Source organism: Lepidochelys kempii, chromosome 1 (assembly GCF_965140265.1).
Source record: "Lepidochelys kempii isolate rLepKem1 chromosome 1, rLepKem1.hap2, whole genome shotgun sequence".
Classification (NCBI taxonomy): Eukaryota; Metazoa; Chordata; order Testudines; family Cheloniidae; genus Lepidochelys; species Lepidochelys kempii.
The window spans coordinates 44,957,734-44,974,629 of record NC_133256.1 but is presented as its reverse complement, the minus strand read 5'-3'; the positions used below and the strand labels follow the sequence as shown (position 1 = coordinate 44,974,629).

The 16,896-nt window shown below is 41.0% G+C and overlaps 1 protein-coding gene across 3 annotated transcripts in view; it reads left to right on the top strand.

Moving 5' to 3' along the window:
* Positions 1-16,896, top strand: part of FLT1 (fms related receptor tyrosine kinase 1) — a 138,800-nt gene that overhangs the window by 17,921 nt on the left and 103,983 nt on the right. For 2 of the 3 annotated variants that reach the window (XM_073340742.1, XM_073340762.1), the window contains exons 2-4: positions 3,820-3,916; positions 4,221-4,444; positions 15,110-15,234. In XM_073340742.1, coding sequence (XP_073196843.1) covers positions 3,820-3,916; positions 4,221-4,444; positions 15,110-15,234 — 446 coding nt within the window. The remainder of the gene's footprint in view (positions 1-3,819; positions 3,917-4,220; positions 4,445-15,109; positions 15,235-16,896) is intronic. The other variant, XM_073340752.1, reaches the window with a different exon arrangement.

The window sequence follows — 16,896 nt, the reverse complement described above, 5'->3', positions numbered from 1 at the left end:
CTGGCTGATGGATCTCTTGGCAGGTCTTCAGTGACTCAGCCCTTCAGCCAAGTCAAAAACAGTCTGTCTGTGAGATAAAAGCAACACAAACTCCTTTTGGGGTACAAGTTCAACAGTGGCCTCTCTCAGTGCCCTTTGTAATGTCTCTCTGTCTGTCCCTGCTCTAGAATAGAACAGTGACGCAGGGCTCCTTCCCTGGAGCCAATGTCTTCACCCTCTCAGGCCCTTTCTGGCCCCAGCTCTTTAGCTGGGCCACTACAGTTCAGTTCCCATTCTGGGGTACCTCAAAGTCCAGTCATTTTCCCAGTGGCTGGTGGGGCCCACCCTCTACTCTGGGTCCCAGTGCAGGGACCCTTTAGGTAGCAGCCTTCCACCATGTCCCTTTAAATAAACTGCATTGTTTAATTCCGTGGGCAACTTCCCCAGGGCTCCCACACATTCTTCACCTTTACCGCGAGGCCTTGTCCTTGTGGAGTCCTAGCAGCCAGACTGGAGCACATCTACTCTCCCCTAGTTCTAGCAAGGAACTAAACCCACTCTGGTCCAGCAGCTCTTCTTATACTGACCTGCCTGGACCTGACTGGCAGCTTCCCACACAGCCACTCTAGGCAGCTTTGAGGACCCCTCTACTGCTCTTTTCTGGGGCAGGGTGTCTCAAAACCACAAGACATCCAGCAGGGGGCCTCAGGGCCTAGTCCACCCTGTTGCAGATAGATGGTGTTTTTAAGGCAGAGCCCCAGAGGTTCAGCATAGACAAGAACATCAGTATAATGCTTAGTTGCAATAGGAAAAGAGGCAATATAAATTGGTTGTGGCCAGACTTTTAAGGATGCTATGGAAATAAAAAGTAGGAAATGCTATGCATTCTAAACCTCTCACTTTAGAATGTGCAGAATGCAGGTTAAGCCACCTTTTTGCTAAGACTTTACATGTTGCAATTGCAGAATACCGTACAGTGCAGCTGAGAGATGGGATTCAGTTGTAATGACTGTAAAGGGAATTCTTTTGTGAGGCTGCTGAGCACAGAAAGATCTTGTGGTTCTTTCTGGCTTTCTAGTTCCCAGACTGACTAATCGCTCTCTTGTGTCCCACACATGGTCACCCTCAAGTTCTAGCCTGGACTAAGCAACCATGAAAGGGTTTGATGACTTCACCACAGCATAAGCATTTAATATGTCATGTCAAATACAAGTTGAATTCAGTCTTCAGTCTATAAGGATTGTTTGGACTTTTGTAAATACTGGGTTTTTTATTTTCCAGAATGGGTTGCCAGGCATTTGATGTTTGACACGTGTCAATGTTATGATGGGCTAGAATTTATCTTTTATAACAATTCTGCTGATGAGGAGAACACAATAAAAACTGATGTATCACTTGTTACCAGACCATTGCTGTGCTGATTTGTCAAAACTGTCTATTTAAAACAATAGTCTTCAGGCAAATTCTTTGATTTGGAGGGAAAGAAGTGACATTGGTTTTTAAAAAGTCAGCTTTCTTATGAAAGACTAATTTCCACATTTCAGCCCACCATTGTTCAAAGAAATTGCAGAGACCCAGTATAGATTTTTTAAAAAGATATCTGTGCAGGAAACTGCCATTTAATCTCTTTGTAGACAGCCAGTCAACCTCATGTAGTACTGTATTTTATTAATTTAACTTTATATAATTTTGCATATTGTGATAGCTTATGAGATACATATAGAAGTGATTCTATGGATGCATATGACTTATTTGTCAGCATTTTTACCTCACACCTTGGTCACAAGTACTTTATGGTCTACAGCAGGGCTCAAACTGGACCTTCTGTGTCCGCACCCAGCGTCAAAGGAGAACCTCTGTTAACTGTAGTAGTATTTGTATTCTCTGCTGGCCAACTACCAGACATACAAATAGCAGCAAATGAGCAGGTCTGACGTTCCATCTGGTAGAGAGGGCAGTAGTGCAGATACACACAGACATACTCATCAGCACATTAATCTCGTTCGCTTGAGGATCCCAAGGGACACAGTGCCCATACAAAACTATTGCAATTCACTGCACCTGGGGGTGTGAAGGAAAGCAACAAGGAAACACAAGCTTGTACAGAACACAGTGTCTCACGTCTCCAGCAGGAAAGACTGCTCAGAACACTTCACTTCGGTGCTGTGTGCCCACAGCTGGCTCCCCGTTCACTTCCATTGCCAATTAAAAGGCTTTATCTTGCTTACTGAGACTCTTGGTGGCTCACAGCCCAGCTACATTGTTTCTTCACTCACAGCCTACCAAGTCATCTCCCCTTCTCTGGACAATGCAGTGAACAGTGCCCAGGGTTAAGACCTCCAAAGTAGGAGATAGATTGTGGTGGCAGGCCCTCAGCTCAGCTTGAGAACTGTCCCTATTCAGAACATGATACAAGATGTGTGTCTTCTCGCAAAAGCCTTCCAGACATTACAGACAAGAAATTCACATGCACACACCACTTAACAAGCAGAAGCTGCTGAACCTGGGAATGGCACAAAGTCCACCATGGAAATGGATCTCTATGCTATTTGGTGCCTAGACACAACTGTGATAGGCCCCCTCAAATGATCTAAAATAGACAGATTAAACTCTTACTCCCTCATATTTCAGTGCATAATGGACAATATAATTGTCCATATAATGCTGTCCCCTTCATATATTGGCTATAAACTACTTTCCTTTTCTCTTCAAATCAAACTACTCTTGGATCCTTTCAGGTTTACAGACACTCTTTTACCGCAGTATGAAATCCTTATCCCTTTCATTTCCCAGCCTTTTGGTACTGCCGAAATTTAGGTTAAGACAGTTGACATTTGCTTGTTGTGCTGCGAGCTTCTGGATGCTTTGCAGTTGATGTGAGTGGAGATCAGGATCAGTGCATTGACTGTTTTTTTCCCCACAGGAATTCTGCTACTTGTTTTTAAAGGACTATATTTTAGGTTGCTTGACATAAAAGATTCCATGTAAATATTATAATGATGGGCAAGGACAGACCAAGTGGCCTTACAAGACTTCTTTACAGCAGAGGAGCTTGCAGCATAGGGGATGTTAGACAGAGGGGCTATGGCTTTAAATGAAAAGGGGTAAATCCTGCCATCCTTACTCAGTCTTTTCAAAGCTCCCATTGACTTTGCAGAGAGTTTTATACAAGAGTTGAGCATAACTGAGGGCCTTAGAGATCCACACATGCATCTCAGCCTCCTCCGTGGAAAGGGGAGACAGCCACCTCCATGGCTTCATCCTTTCCCTCTGTCTCTGGCCTGCACAGAGAGCTCTCTATGAACCCAGGCATGCACCTGGGGAATGGGCTAGGGCTTGCATTGTCCTCCCGCTGGCCCTGTGGAGTTCCTCCTGGAGAGAGGACACAGTCAGATGTCTTTGGGGCAGTAACTAGCTGTGGGAGCCCTGTTAGTGCTGTTCCATTGATGATAGATAGCTAGGGAGTGATCAGTGTGAGGCTTATGGGGGTAGCAAGCCACCATGTGCATGATACTAGTCTACTACTGAGCCACAGGGTCCAGGGCCTATTCCATGTGGGAAAATCATGTCCCCCCGAATGAAACAATTCTGGAGCAAACTCAGTGTGGGGAACCTTGCAGAAGTTTCCTCTCTATTCCTTCCCCGCTTTGTTTGTTAATTCCATAGAAGAGGTTCTTGGGCCCTGAGTAAAGACTTCCTTGGCCCAGGGGAAGGTGTGTGGGGGAAAAAACCCAACAGCTACACTGCAACGTTGCAGTGATGATAACACTGTGAATGTGAGCAGATTGAATATGGGAAGGCTATTTACCATTGTTAATGCTTCTCTTATTGTTTTTCTAGGCTCTAGTTCAGGGTCAAAATTAAAAGGTCCTGAACTGAGTATAAAAGGCGCACAACACGTCATTCGAGCAGGCCAGACTTTAAATCTCACATGCAGGTAACCAGATGACTTGGGTTGGATAATTTTCCTGGGTATTAATCCACAGGACTTTTTTGTTTTTCTTTTCTTTTTTTTTTGTGATAGATAAAACGGGGAGCAGGGAACAGTGTTGGGGGATAATGGGGGGCTAACTTCAATGGCAATTGTTTAATAGCTCTCTGTTTCCGTTGCTGTTTTTGGAGAACAAGATTAAAGAGAACCCCAGAAATAGCCTGATATAATAAAACAGAAAGCTTGGGAACTGGAGCTATATAATTGTAGCCCAACATCATTGTTTTTATTTCCTTATCTGTGTTTGCAGGGGGGAAATGGTTCATTCATGGTCTCTGCCTGAAGCTCCAAGTAAGGAGAGCAAAAGGCTGAAAGTAATTAAATATGCCTGTGGAAGGAATGGCAAACAGTTCTGTAGTAGCCTGACCTTGAGCAGAGCTCAAGCAAATGACACTGGATACTATAGCTGCAAATATGCATCATCAAGTGCTGTAAAAAAGAAGACAGAATCTACGGTCTATATATTTATTAACGGTAAGATTCCAATATTTTAAAATGCTCCTTTGGTACTTTAAATTCAACAGTGTTAAAGTGGTCAAAAGTGCTGCAAGTCAACTGTCGTTAAATATCTAAATGCTGCATGTGAATGACATCTTCAGCTTTGCAAAATGGTTATGCAAATTTACCAGCCCATGTACAAAATCTGCTTGCCCATCATTTACTGTGAGGCTGGAGGACAGTGCAAAAAACTTAGTGTCAATGTTTTATTTGCTAGTGAAAAAGAATGGAAGGAAAAAACGCAAATCCAAGCACACATCACATTGGGCAAGTAGAATTTTGCAAGGTTGATTTATCTGAAATGAAATGGACCAGATGTGCATCTGTGAAATGATTATGGCATTGCAGAACCATCTCACAGTATCAAATGGTAATTCAAAAATATCTCTGCCATGGTACTCCTTATCGATGCTAATTGCCGTTAAAAGACCATAGGCTGCTATCTGGCCAAAGGATGCCAAATACTGTCTTGTTGCAGATGGAAAGATCCATTTTCCAGTTTACCAAGGGAATTTTCTCATCCTGTAGAAAATTAATGTTTAAGTGTTTGTCACTTTCAAAACATTCAGTACTCTGGAATTCTATCAGATATTAAACGTATTGATTCTATTTTATGTCATTCTGAATATCAGCTCTTCTGTGTTCAACAACCAAAGATTGTGTAATATATGGGAAATGCCTGCATTATAATACTAAGAATGACTTGCTGGCCTTGTTCTCTGCAGGGATATTAATCAAGCACAACAGTCACTAAAAATAAAATAAAATTATAATACAAGCTTTGCATTTGCTTTTGAATTTTATTCTTCCTTGAGCTTTAATTCTTTGAATTTACAGCAAAAACGTGACTAGATTAATGTCAGTTATCAGATTAATAGATTTTAAAAATCTGCGATAGAGAGAATCCAAAATGGAAACTTTTCCGACTTATGTGTCTGCCTCCCCTATTGAAGTGGATGCTGGATTGGATCGTTCTTGGTTTTGGTCTTGCAAAATGAAGAACGTGACTGAGGCTGTGTAAAAGTGGAACCAATCAGACCTGTTATTTATGTCTGACAGAAAACAAGAGACCCATCCGTTTTGGTCTATATCAGTGGTTCTCAAACTAGGGCCGCCACTTGTTCAGGGAAAGCCCCTGGCGGGACGGGACGGTTTGTTCACCTGCTGCGTCCGCAGGTTCGGCCGATTGCGGCTCCCACTGGCCACGGTTCACCGCTCTAGGCCATTGGGGGCTGTGGGAAGCGGCGCGGGCCGAGGGATGTGCTGGCCGCCCTGCCTGCAGCCCCCATTGGCCTGGAGCGGCGAACCGCGGCCAGTGGGAGCCGTGATCGGCCGAACCTGCGGACGCAGCAGGTGAACAAACCGTCCCGTCCCGCCAGGGGCTTTCCCTGAACAAATGGCGGCCCTAGTTTGAGAACCACTGCTCTATATCCTGCCTTACCTAGAATTGCTCAATAAATTTATATAGTCACTTCTGCTTTTTCTACCTCTGAACAACACTACGAAAGTATATACTCCTCTTAGTGTTTAAACATTTACCTATGTGACTTTCAGTAGCATAATGCTGGGCAGCCAGCTATGAACGTATCCCTAGAAGTGTAAAGAAGGTTACTAATTTATTGACTAACATTTCCTGCTGCCCATGAAAATATGCAGCTTTCTAGAATAGTAGTTCTTAACCTTTTTCCTGTTGAGACCCCCCTTGAGCCTTCCACCCCATCTAGCTGAGAATACTCTCCCATTTAGCAATATGAGAAGAGCAAAGGTAGTTGTTGTGACCACTTGACATCCTGACTCCAGACTGAAAACCATGTGCTAAGTCTACATTGCTACATACAGGAGACTCCTACATGTTGGTCTCTCTCTCACTTTCTCTCTTTCTCTTTCCTGCACGAGGTGTTAACACTACTTGTTTATCACTGAATTAAGTTGAGACACCGTCAGTCTTTGTCCCTCTTGAGTGCTTTATGTGTTGTTTCCTTGTATTTGAAAGAGAATCTATGTCAGATGCACAAGAATCAGGGTGGGCTTCCTAGTGGATGCAGATGGCTGGAGAGAAACATAAGGTCCTTAGAGACAGAGTGGTTTCTGCAGGCAGGAAAAAAACCTTTAATATGCCAGGTAACATTTTCAAAACGTGCCTAAGTGACTTAGGAGCTGTTGACTTTCAATGAGATTTAGACTCCCAAATGCCTACGTCTCTTTTGAAAGTGGGATTTAGATTCTTAGAAAATTTTACCCTTCACCTTGCTTCCCAGGAAACTTGTGAAAGGTTGTTCAAGAGGCAATCCTGTCCCAAGCTGAGATATCTCTGGCACCCCAGTTTTTAGAATCTGACATTGCTTTCAGTGGTGTGTCAGTTCCTTAACAACCAGGTGTTGATAATCTCAATATAAATGACAATGGATACATGTGCCAGCCTAGGGGTAATGGAATAAGTTGCAGGGTAACTGCTTGATCTGTGCCTGATGAATGTATTCCTCTGAACTTTTGTAAGGTGGGGAGAAAAGTTATTGAGCCTACATAGATTTTACAACTTCAGGAAGAAATGTTGAGCAAGCCACGGGAGATGCGTTTTTGTGAATACACGAAAAAAGGACAGTTGTTATATCTAGCTAGGTGCAGATGCTAGCCCAGTTTGTCTTTGTAAATTTGTTCCTAGGTGGCTCCTGTAGCTTTGAGTCCAGGAATTACAATTCCCAGGATGCACTGGGGTGGAGGGGGGGAGAGAGAAAGAGAGAGGGGGAGAGAGAGAGAGGGAAAAGAAGAATGTGAGCTCTGTGAAAGAGTGAGGGGAATGAAGCTTACCTTTGCTGTTATCAAGCTTCCCAAGTCTTCCTCAAAGGGTGAAGGTACAAAACAAATTGATGACGAGCATAAAAGAACCACAGAAAAACAGAAATCTAACTCACCCAAGTGCCTCATGATTCCTGCTGCTGCAGTCTGCTGTTTCTCCTATGGAATCAGTGTGGCGTTATCAGTTATAAGGGAAAGCGCATGCAATGAAAGTGCCTCTTAACTTAAATCAGTGCTTTTTGGAAACCAGCATGGAACTCATTTATTGAGCTCAGTTTGGAAACAAATAAATAAACTTCCTTTGAAGGTTTTAATTTTTTGAACTAATTTCTGGGTGCTTGGGAAATAAACTAGTATAAAATCCGAATCACTAGTAGTTATGTATTGTTTCCTGTCACAGGACATATGTGTCAGTCAATTCCCCATACTAGTACCATGTGGATCACTAAGGTGCCTCTTTCCCATGTTTTAACTCTCTGCACAGGAGAGTAAATAGTTGCTCTTTACAAACACAGAAAAGGAATCATGAAAGTTAATATTGTTTGTACAGGAAGTCCTCGCTTATTGTTTTGAAAATGTTACTTGTTTCCGTAATTAGAGTGACTTCGAATATGAACTGGATAGAAAAGAATAGACATATTAAGACTTTCAGTTCAGTAATACAAATATCCTATTGCAGAGGAAAAGATTATATACACAGAAAGGAAGATATAAGTCCCTTTTCCCTTGTGGGATAATGAAAATTCTTGCTGAGGAAGATGAGATGAAAATCTTATATGCCCCAACACTCAACATGGTACTTTCAAGATCCTAGGTTTCCATTATCATCCTGCCAGGCCACATGAAATTCTTTCAGAAACCAGTCAATATATAAAACCACTTTTTCCACTGGAACGGCCAATATTGAGTTGCTGTGGGGGGTGAGTGCATAGTCTATGCAGTAGTTACTCTGGCCCCAGACAACCAGGAACTGATGCGTCAGGCAAAAGAAACAAATATTCTTGAGAGCATTGACTTTGTTGCAGTTCACTAAGAAAACTGGGATCCGTATAGTGCATAAGCCTATAGAAACCCTATGAGCCGAGGAGGGAGAAGGACATTGGAATTTGAAACTCAGGAAGGCTTTCTGCAAGTTCCTTATGATCATGAGGCCAAATCCTGCTCTGAGTTCTCACCCTGCTCACCAGTCTGAAGTGGGTCGTTTCACTGAACACCCCCCTTAATGGGACACTCACGTTACTCACAGGAGTGATGTGGGCAGGGTTTTCCACTTGCAACTAGATCATATTAATGCGATGAAGATATTTAAAAAACATACCAAATTAGTAGCATACCAGCTCTTTTGACTGACTGGCTGCCCTAAGGCAGGATTCCCCAGTGACTGTCTGTCACTTTCAGGCCTGTCTTTCTGGATGAAAGTGGGTATCACTGAATTTGAGGGGAACCTGCTATCTGTCTTGCATCTTGGTCAGCAATGGGAATTGTTTTATGTAGTCCTAATCTGATTATCAGTCTCCAATTTGTCATTCTTCAAGGTCTTTCCTAGCATTGTCAATGTTCATGTATGCTAATTTATCTCCTTGACACTATTCCCTGGATGGTGAAATATTTAACGATACTCCTGCTATGCGCCCTTCTTACAATATTCTGGGTACCAGATGTTGAAAATGAAGCAACTAAACAAGATTTTACTTCAATACAATTTAAAGTATACACATTCATAGATCACCAATGACTACAGTTTCAAACATGTCCTCTAATCTTGATTGTTTCAATTTTTTGGGTGCCCAAGATTAGATGACTTAAGTGTTTCAAGCTGAGCAATCAAAAATGAAGGCCCCCAGAATTAGTGGACACTGAAAAATTTAAGCCTTTGGACTTTCAAAGTGCTTGTTTTTTGGGAGCACATTTTGAAACCCTAGAGTCACACCCTGCAAACCCTTGGTGCACAGAATTCCCTTTGACATCACTGGGAATTCTGTTGGCAGCTGGCTGAATCAAGCCTTCGAGTTGGAATGGATTTTAAATGTGACTCTAATGGATTCACTTTTCATAACCCTGCATGATACTACATCTCATAACAGGCAGACTGTCTAATAACAGCTCTCCAAAAACTTTGGTTTAAAGTTAAAAAAACCCAGTGTCAGGAGAATTTAACTGGTAAAGGTGTGACTTAAAAAAAAACTAAAAAAAACCCCAAAACCCCCCAAATCCCCCTCCCCCAAATCTCTGAATGTTGACCAAAGATTTAGATTATTTTCTTCCTGTATTTTTTTTTTAAATCAGTAATAACCTGGCCATGGAACAACTTGCCCCAGTGTTCCCAGTGTGGGAGGCTCTGCATCTCCCTTATCCCTTTCAAGTTCCATCTCTGCAATTTGGCACATCTCTATCATATGAATTGTACTTTTTGGCTAACAATCTGTCAAAGTCAATAATGTAATAGCACATTTGTTATGAAAGGGAAACTAGGTTAAACTATATTACAGCTGTATGCAGTATGTGGACACATTTTCAGTGCATAAGAAAGTTCCTGCTACAAAATAGAGTCCCTTAGAAACACATTGACATAAATCACTTGTCGTTTCCATTCCTGCGGAAGGAGGCTTCACTTTGTGTACTGTGAGTAGTTCCACTGGATTTACTGGGACTACCCGCAATGTGTAAAGATAAGCATCTGCCTGTTCCTGACTGTGCTTTGATGTATTGTTGAAGCGTGCTAGGAAACCTTTAGTGGGCACCAGCAGGGTCTACACTGACCAATTAATGTGCAACATGTCAATGCACTTTAGAAATCATACCCTGGTAAAGCGCATTGCTCCACCATGTTGATAAGCCTGTTGTGTCTGAAGATAAGTGCTTTAGTCTTGAGATGTTCAACTCCTCTCTACTTTGGATTTTGCTTGCCAAGTTATTCTTGTCCAGGGTTTATTTCTAAGTTTATTAATTTATGTCTCAATGTCACTCTTTCTTCAATGTCCAGCAATCATTTTCACTGGAGGGCCATTATTTTTGGGGCTAGGAAAGGAAAAGAAGACTGAAGGGCTTCTAGAAATAATTTTGTCCACTTAAGGCTAGATTCTGTGCACAGTCCATTCCCAATGTGCTAAATTCTTCTTTCAGTTTCACCAGTGCAACCCAATTGACTTCCATGAAGTTGCACTGATAGTTGCATCCGATGAAGTGAGCTGTAGCTCACGAAAGCTCATGCTCAAATAAATTGGTTAGTCTCTAAGGTGCCACAAGTCCTCCTTTTCTATTTGCGAATACAGACTAACACGCCTGTTACTCTGAAACTGATATAACTGAAGTCAAGGGTTGCATTAATGTAAATGAAAGGAGAATTTGGCCCATGGATTTTAATACAATTTACATGAGTATATCTGAGGACAGAATTTGATCCTTAAAAATGTCTGTATGAATCGGAGAAAGGTATACTCTATAAGTAGGGAAACCATTTCTTTTGAGCCTGAAATACCACTAAGATAAGCATGATATAGACAGGTATCCTCGTCCCATTGAGTAGAATGGCAAAACTCCCTTAGCCTTCAGTGGCACCAGGGTTTCACCCACAGCGTTTGCTTCTGACATTTTTATCTCTGTGTTTTTTGACTTTCATAGACTCCTAGATTCCAAGGCCAAAGGGACCATTGTGGTCATCTAATCTGACCTCCTGTATAATGCAGGCCATAGAACTTCCTCAAAATAATTCCTAGAACATATTGTTTAGAAAAACATCTAATCTTGATTTAAAAATTGTCAGTGATGGAGAATCCATCATGACCCTTGGTAAATTGTTCCAAAGGTTGACTACCCTCATTGTAAAAAATTCACACCTTATTTCCAGTCTGAATTTGTCTATCTTCAACTTCCAGCCATTGGAACATGTTCTACTTTTTCCTGCTAGATTGAAGATCCCATTATTAAATATTTTTCCCCAGGTAGAGCCAAATAGACTGTAATCAAGTCATCCCTTAACCTTCTCTTTGTTAAGATGAATAGATTGAGCTCTTTGAGTCTATCACTGTAAGCCGTGTTTTCTAGTCCTTTACTCATTTTTGTGGCTCTTCTCTGAACCCTCTCCAACGTATCAACATCCTTCTTGAATTGTGTGCACCAGAGCTGGACACAATATTCCAGCGGTGATCAGTGGTTATTCCAGTGGTTAAAATAACCACTCCATCCCTACTTGAGGTTCCTGGTTACGTATCCCAGGATCACATTAGCTCCTTTAGCCACAGCATCATATTGGGAACTCTTGTTCAGTTGATCGTCGACCATGGCCTCCAAATCTTTTTCAGAGGCAGAGATTTGTGTAGTTGAAGTTAAGAAACCTGAGGGCACAGAGTATGGAAAGGAGGAGCATCCGTTTGTCTGACTTTGCCATTTCAATATGTGCTAATCCAGTTGTTTGTGCAAGATATTTGTCATAATATTGCCTGAATTAAGGCTCTTATGTTTTAATCTGTTTTATGACCAGTTCAATAAAATAGCTGCTATTTATGTTCACAGACAATACAGCAAATGACCTTCATGAGGTTTGTGATTCTGTGACCACTTTTTGTGGCTTCATGTTGATTGTGAGTGGGAAATATTGCGGGTAACCTTGTTAAACACAGTACAAAACCACTAACTGCAGGCACAATTATTGTTTTAAAATACAATATTCAGTAAGAAGTGACCTCCAACTTATGCAAATATTCAGGTTTTTTCCCCCTGTTGTTTAGCAAAGAATAAACATGCTCCTCCCAATGAAATACTTAAAGCCAAAAGAGCATAATACATCGTGCTATTGTGATCTTCAACATTGCTGAAAATACTCTTTTTTTAAGATAAACCATTCTGTTCAAAGTCAGAATTAGACCCCCATGGCCTGATTCACCACAGTGTTACTTTGCTTTTACACCTAGAGTTAGTTACACCACCGTAAAAGTGGAGTGGTGAATCAGACCCAAAGGGTGGAGAAACTTCATATTGGAGATGGCCCAGAAGAATAGGGGAGGGAAGTCAGATTTAGACTTTACGGGTCTAATTCACCACTGTGTTACATCACCTCAGGAAGGAAAAATTAATCTCTGGCAATCAGAAGGGAAACATGGCAGGAGCTGCTAGCAATAGGTAGGTTGGGGGGTGAGGGTGGGGGGTGGGGAGAAAAGACTAAGATGAGATCAGGAGGGTTTATTAATTGGGGAAGAAAGGTTCTATCTCACTGGAGTATTCTGACTCTGTTACTCCAGCACCAGCTGCTAGTCCTGAAGTAATGACTATATCCCCTTATGACCATTAAGAAGGAAGGAGAATAAAATCAAAGGGGCTCAGGAAAAGCCTCCAAAGTAATTATGAAAACAAAACGCTGCTAGGAAACATGATGCATATTCCTTTTAATCAAAAGCAGGAAGACATTTGGAGGGCTTTGGGCCATATACTGCCCTCAGTCCATGGCGGAACTCCCCAGTGATGTCAATGGGAATTCTGCATATGAATCGAGCTATAGCTGTGGCTGGCTCTTAATGTCTAAATGCTCTAATGTGTAATTGTAATTTCAGATTTACAGGGGAAAGCCATCTTCAAATGTAATAATTTCATTCAGAGGAGTCAAGGAAACTTTTTTAGCTTTGTTACAGCACTTCACTGTCTCCTCCAAGTGTGAATGGCAGCATGCACGTTTCCATTAAGGGAAAAAATGGTTCTTCACATTTTGTGCTGGTTTCCTGTCATCGCCTTTAGACGGGCAGGGAGTCCTGTGAGGTTAGGGCAGTACAGCTCCCACTAGAGCAATGTTGGCATCAGTTAGTGGTGACACTTTGTCTGGAGACAGTACCGGTAGTCTTCAGGGCAGCTCTTCCTCACACTTGTAACGATCTGGAGATTATGATACAGGAAACTACTCTGCAAAGTTTGCTGGTTTGGGAAAGTAGCTCTTAATTTTGTGACAAGGATGAATGAGCCTTAGGGGAGTAACAAGTCTGTTTCACTAGTGATGTTAAAGGTCTAGTGACCTCTTCCATAACTGCAGCCCCTGCAAAACAAAAATGTTTCTTTTACAATGGTACAAGCAGGCGCAGTCTTGGTCTTTCCTTGAATCATATTGCAAAGGAAATGTTAGACTAACAAGTCTTTGAGTACTTTTATTGCATACGCAGTCTCTACTGTGCATGAGCTCCTTTTACGATCACAACAGATCTGACTGTGATCCAGGCTTTCAATTTCAAATGATTTTCTTCATGCAACAATTTGATCTCATCTATCAAATCTCCTTAAACTCTTTGGGCAAAACTATCTCTCACTTGCGTAGGGGTAAATCTAAGGTACTTCTGAATTTAGCCCATTGTAAATAAGTGCAGAATTGCTTCCCTCCTGCCCTGTGCCTAAGATGTACTTTAATTTGTGTAGTCTAATAAGAAATGAGGATCTTAAAGGATTTTATTACGATGTGAAGTGATGCACATACTCTTGACTGAAAGAGAAGCAAAATAATGTATTTAAAAGAGTAGCAGCTTCAGTGAACATATAGGAATGTTCAGAGATTCATGACTGGGATAATTTGACAGTGATACTCTATTTCAACATTCACAAATGGCCAAGCCTTGGAAGGAAGAATACTATTGCTATGTATTGGATTCTGACTGAGTGAAAACAGCAGAATTTGGCTGAAAATGCACCAGAACTAGAGACAGGCCTCAAGTTAGGAATCAAATAGTCCACATTTTGGAGGTGTTAAAAAAGCCAAACCTAGGGTTTTGAATTTTGCAAATAGCCTCTCTCTTTACACTGCATAAAACCAATCCCCCAGATCTGACCATCTGCAAACAGGATTTGGATCCAGAGTTTGTGGCTCTTGTCCATCTTGGTTAAACAACACAAACAATAAAACATTTGCAAAAGCAACAGTAATGTTCCCTATTTCCAATGTGGGCTATTTATGCCAATGCCTTTTGTCAATGGTGATTGCTTAAGGAGACAGTAAATTATACTGTCAAGTCTTATTTGTTGAGTTAAATGAAATAAATGTTTTCCTGTCATTTTCGTTCACCTTGTCACTTACAAAAGAGACACAAATATATTGTGCTGGTGGGAAGGAATGCAATTATTAATGCTTACTCGTCCAAATTCTAAGAGCTACTTGAATATCTGATTTAATGACCATGTTTAGGATCCCAGTCCTAGTCTTACTGAAGCCAATGTGAGTTTTGCTATTGACTTCCAAGGGAGCAGGAACAGGCCCTTAGTGGGGTGTTTTTTGATAGGTGAATTCCAGCTCAGTCCCATGTAAGTACTTCTTCCAATGACAATAAAAAATAAATGAACCCAAACACAATGAAATATGGTATTTTATTTATGTCCAAGCCGTATGTGAGATGCAATAAGTAGAAAAAAATCTGCTTACTTAACATCACCTATATTATATATAATATCTATCTATCTATCTATCTATCTATCTATCTATCTATCTATATTAAAGATGATGCAAAAATGTAAAGAAATGTTGTGTTGATTATTAATGATTAGTGATCTTTCATACACTGCCAAAATATTTTACCAGCCCTAAATAATGAAAGTAAATGGAACAGGTATTTTGGAAACTTATCAACACTGATAGTTAGGGAGAATTGGCTGATCTGTTGTTATAGTTATCTGTAAATAATGAAAAAAACATTTTTAAAGAGATGGGGGGCCTGTGGTGAGAATTTTCTCTAGGCCCTTCAGATTTACCACAATAAATGAGTAGGCTCTTTTTAGTTGTTGTGGTAATCTGTTAGTATAGTTTGGTTAAGTGAGCCACACATTTTCTGTGCAGTTGTAATGTTTCAGGCAGTTACCTTTTCTTTTTATCCTTCTCTGTAGATACAGGCAGTCCGTTTGTAGAGCTGCACAGTGACATACCTAAAATTATACACATGACTGATGGAGGAGAGATGATCATTCCATGCAGAGTCACAGCGCCAGACATTGCTGTTACTTTAAAAAAGGTAACTTGATTCACGTATATTTCTGAAAGTGTTATTGCAGACATAAATTTGCTGCATTACTTTTTTGCAACGATTTTAATGATTGGAGTGTTTGAGCAATTACTTGTTCCCTTGTGTTAAATATTAACTGTATATTCTGGGGGCACCTCTGATTTAGGGGATAATCTCCTCTTGGAGCCTGGTCCAATGACTGAAATCAATAAAGATACTCCCATTGACCCAAGCTCAAGTGCTTGCTGCATAGAAATGTATGCACGTGGCTCCCAAGGAAGCTAGTAGAATTACATACATGAAGTAAATCCCCAGGTATCAAGATGAGAACAGTACTCCTTTGTTAATGTTATTCTTGTTTAGTTGAAATAGAGACGACGGCTCATAGAACAGGAGAGCTGTGCAAGTCAAGGATGGGATGCTTTATCTATGACTGGAGAGCTCCATATGTGAAGGGATAGATGAATGGTATTGTTTCAGGAAAGAGAAGGTCAACTCTTTGTGTAAAACAGCAGGAAATAGTAAGACAGGACTCAAGAAAACTGATGAACTGTTCAAATAAGACATGCAGGGTCAAATTTTCAGCTCGTGAAAATCAACATAGAGCCACTGATTTCAATGCTCTGTTGATTTACACCAGCTAAGATGTGGCCCTTGTGTTTTAACTTAAGGTAGAGGTTCTCAAACTGCAGTGGTCCATGGAGCACTTGCTCATGGTCTGTAGAGACCTGGCTGGTGACATGACACTAACTTTCCTCCTTGTTTCCAACTGCTAAATCACATTAAAGGAAGCTAAAAATGCAGAGAAAATAAACAACTTGAATCTAAAAACGATCTCTATAGATTAAAGCACTTTTGATTCTGGAGCACAATTCCTTAGTGAGGTGTGGAGCAGGGTTGGCTTGTGCAGAAAATTTGATGGCTGTAGAAGCAAAGAATAAATGGGGCCGGGACTGAAGTGTGTGTGTTGTAGAATGAGAATCAATTTTTTAGATTTTGGAGGTTGTGTGGTTAAAAATGTTTCCTTGTTGTGTCTTAAACCTCAGTGTATTTAATTCCTAACTGGGAAAACTCCTGTTTCACTAAGCATTCTGCCTACAAGGATCTTCTTTAAAATGAGTTTCTCCTCTCCCTCCTCTTCCAATGAATGAGATTTATACCCACCACTCTTCCTCCACTGCCAGGGAGTATCCACTACCCTTGTAGCTGAAGTTTGTGGTGTAGGATCATGTGGCTCTATAGCACCAAAGTCAGATATAACATGGATTATAAGGGAGGAGGAGGCTTGCCTTAACTAAGGGAATTGGTTATGTATACTTTTTGCATTCCAGGAAAAAGAAATGTGCCTCCCTAGTTCATATCCAAATTTCCTGGAACATGTAAGCTACAGGTGCTTAGATCATGTACTTGGTTATTTGTCATGCTATGAAACCAGTGGATGTAGGCTCCAGCAATTTTTTTGCTTAAGTAACATTTAAGAGAGGCCTGCGATTTATTTTACAACTGCTGTCATAGTACTTATGTCTAGATGGCAAAGCAGTCATTCTGTTTTCTACTTGGCAATAAAGCGAAAAGCCAGGATTCCTGTTCTGGAACTTCTGTAGCTGGAAGAACAGCATTGAGCCATTAGGTCTCTATCCTGTGTTAACAGGAATTCAGAAAATAGGTTCT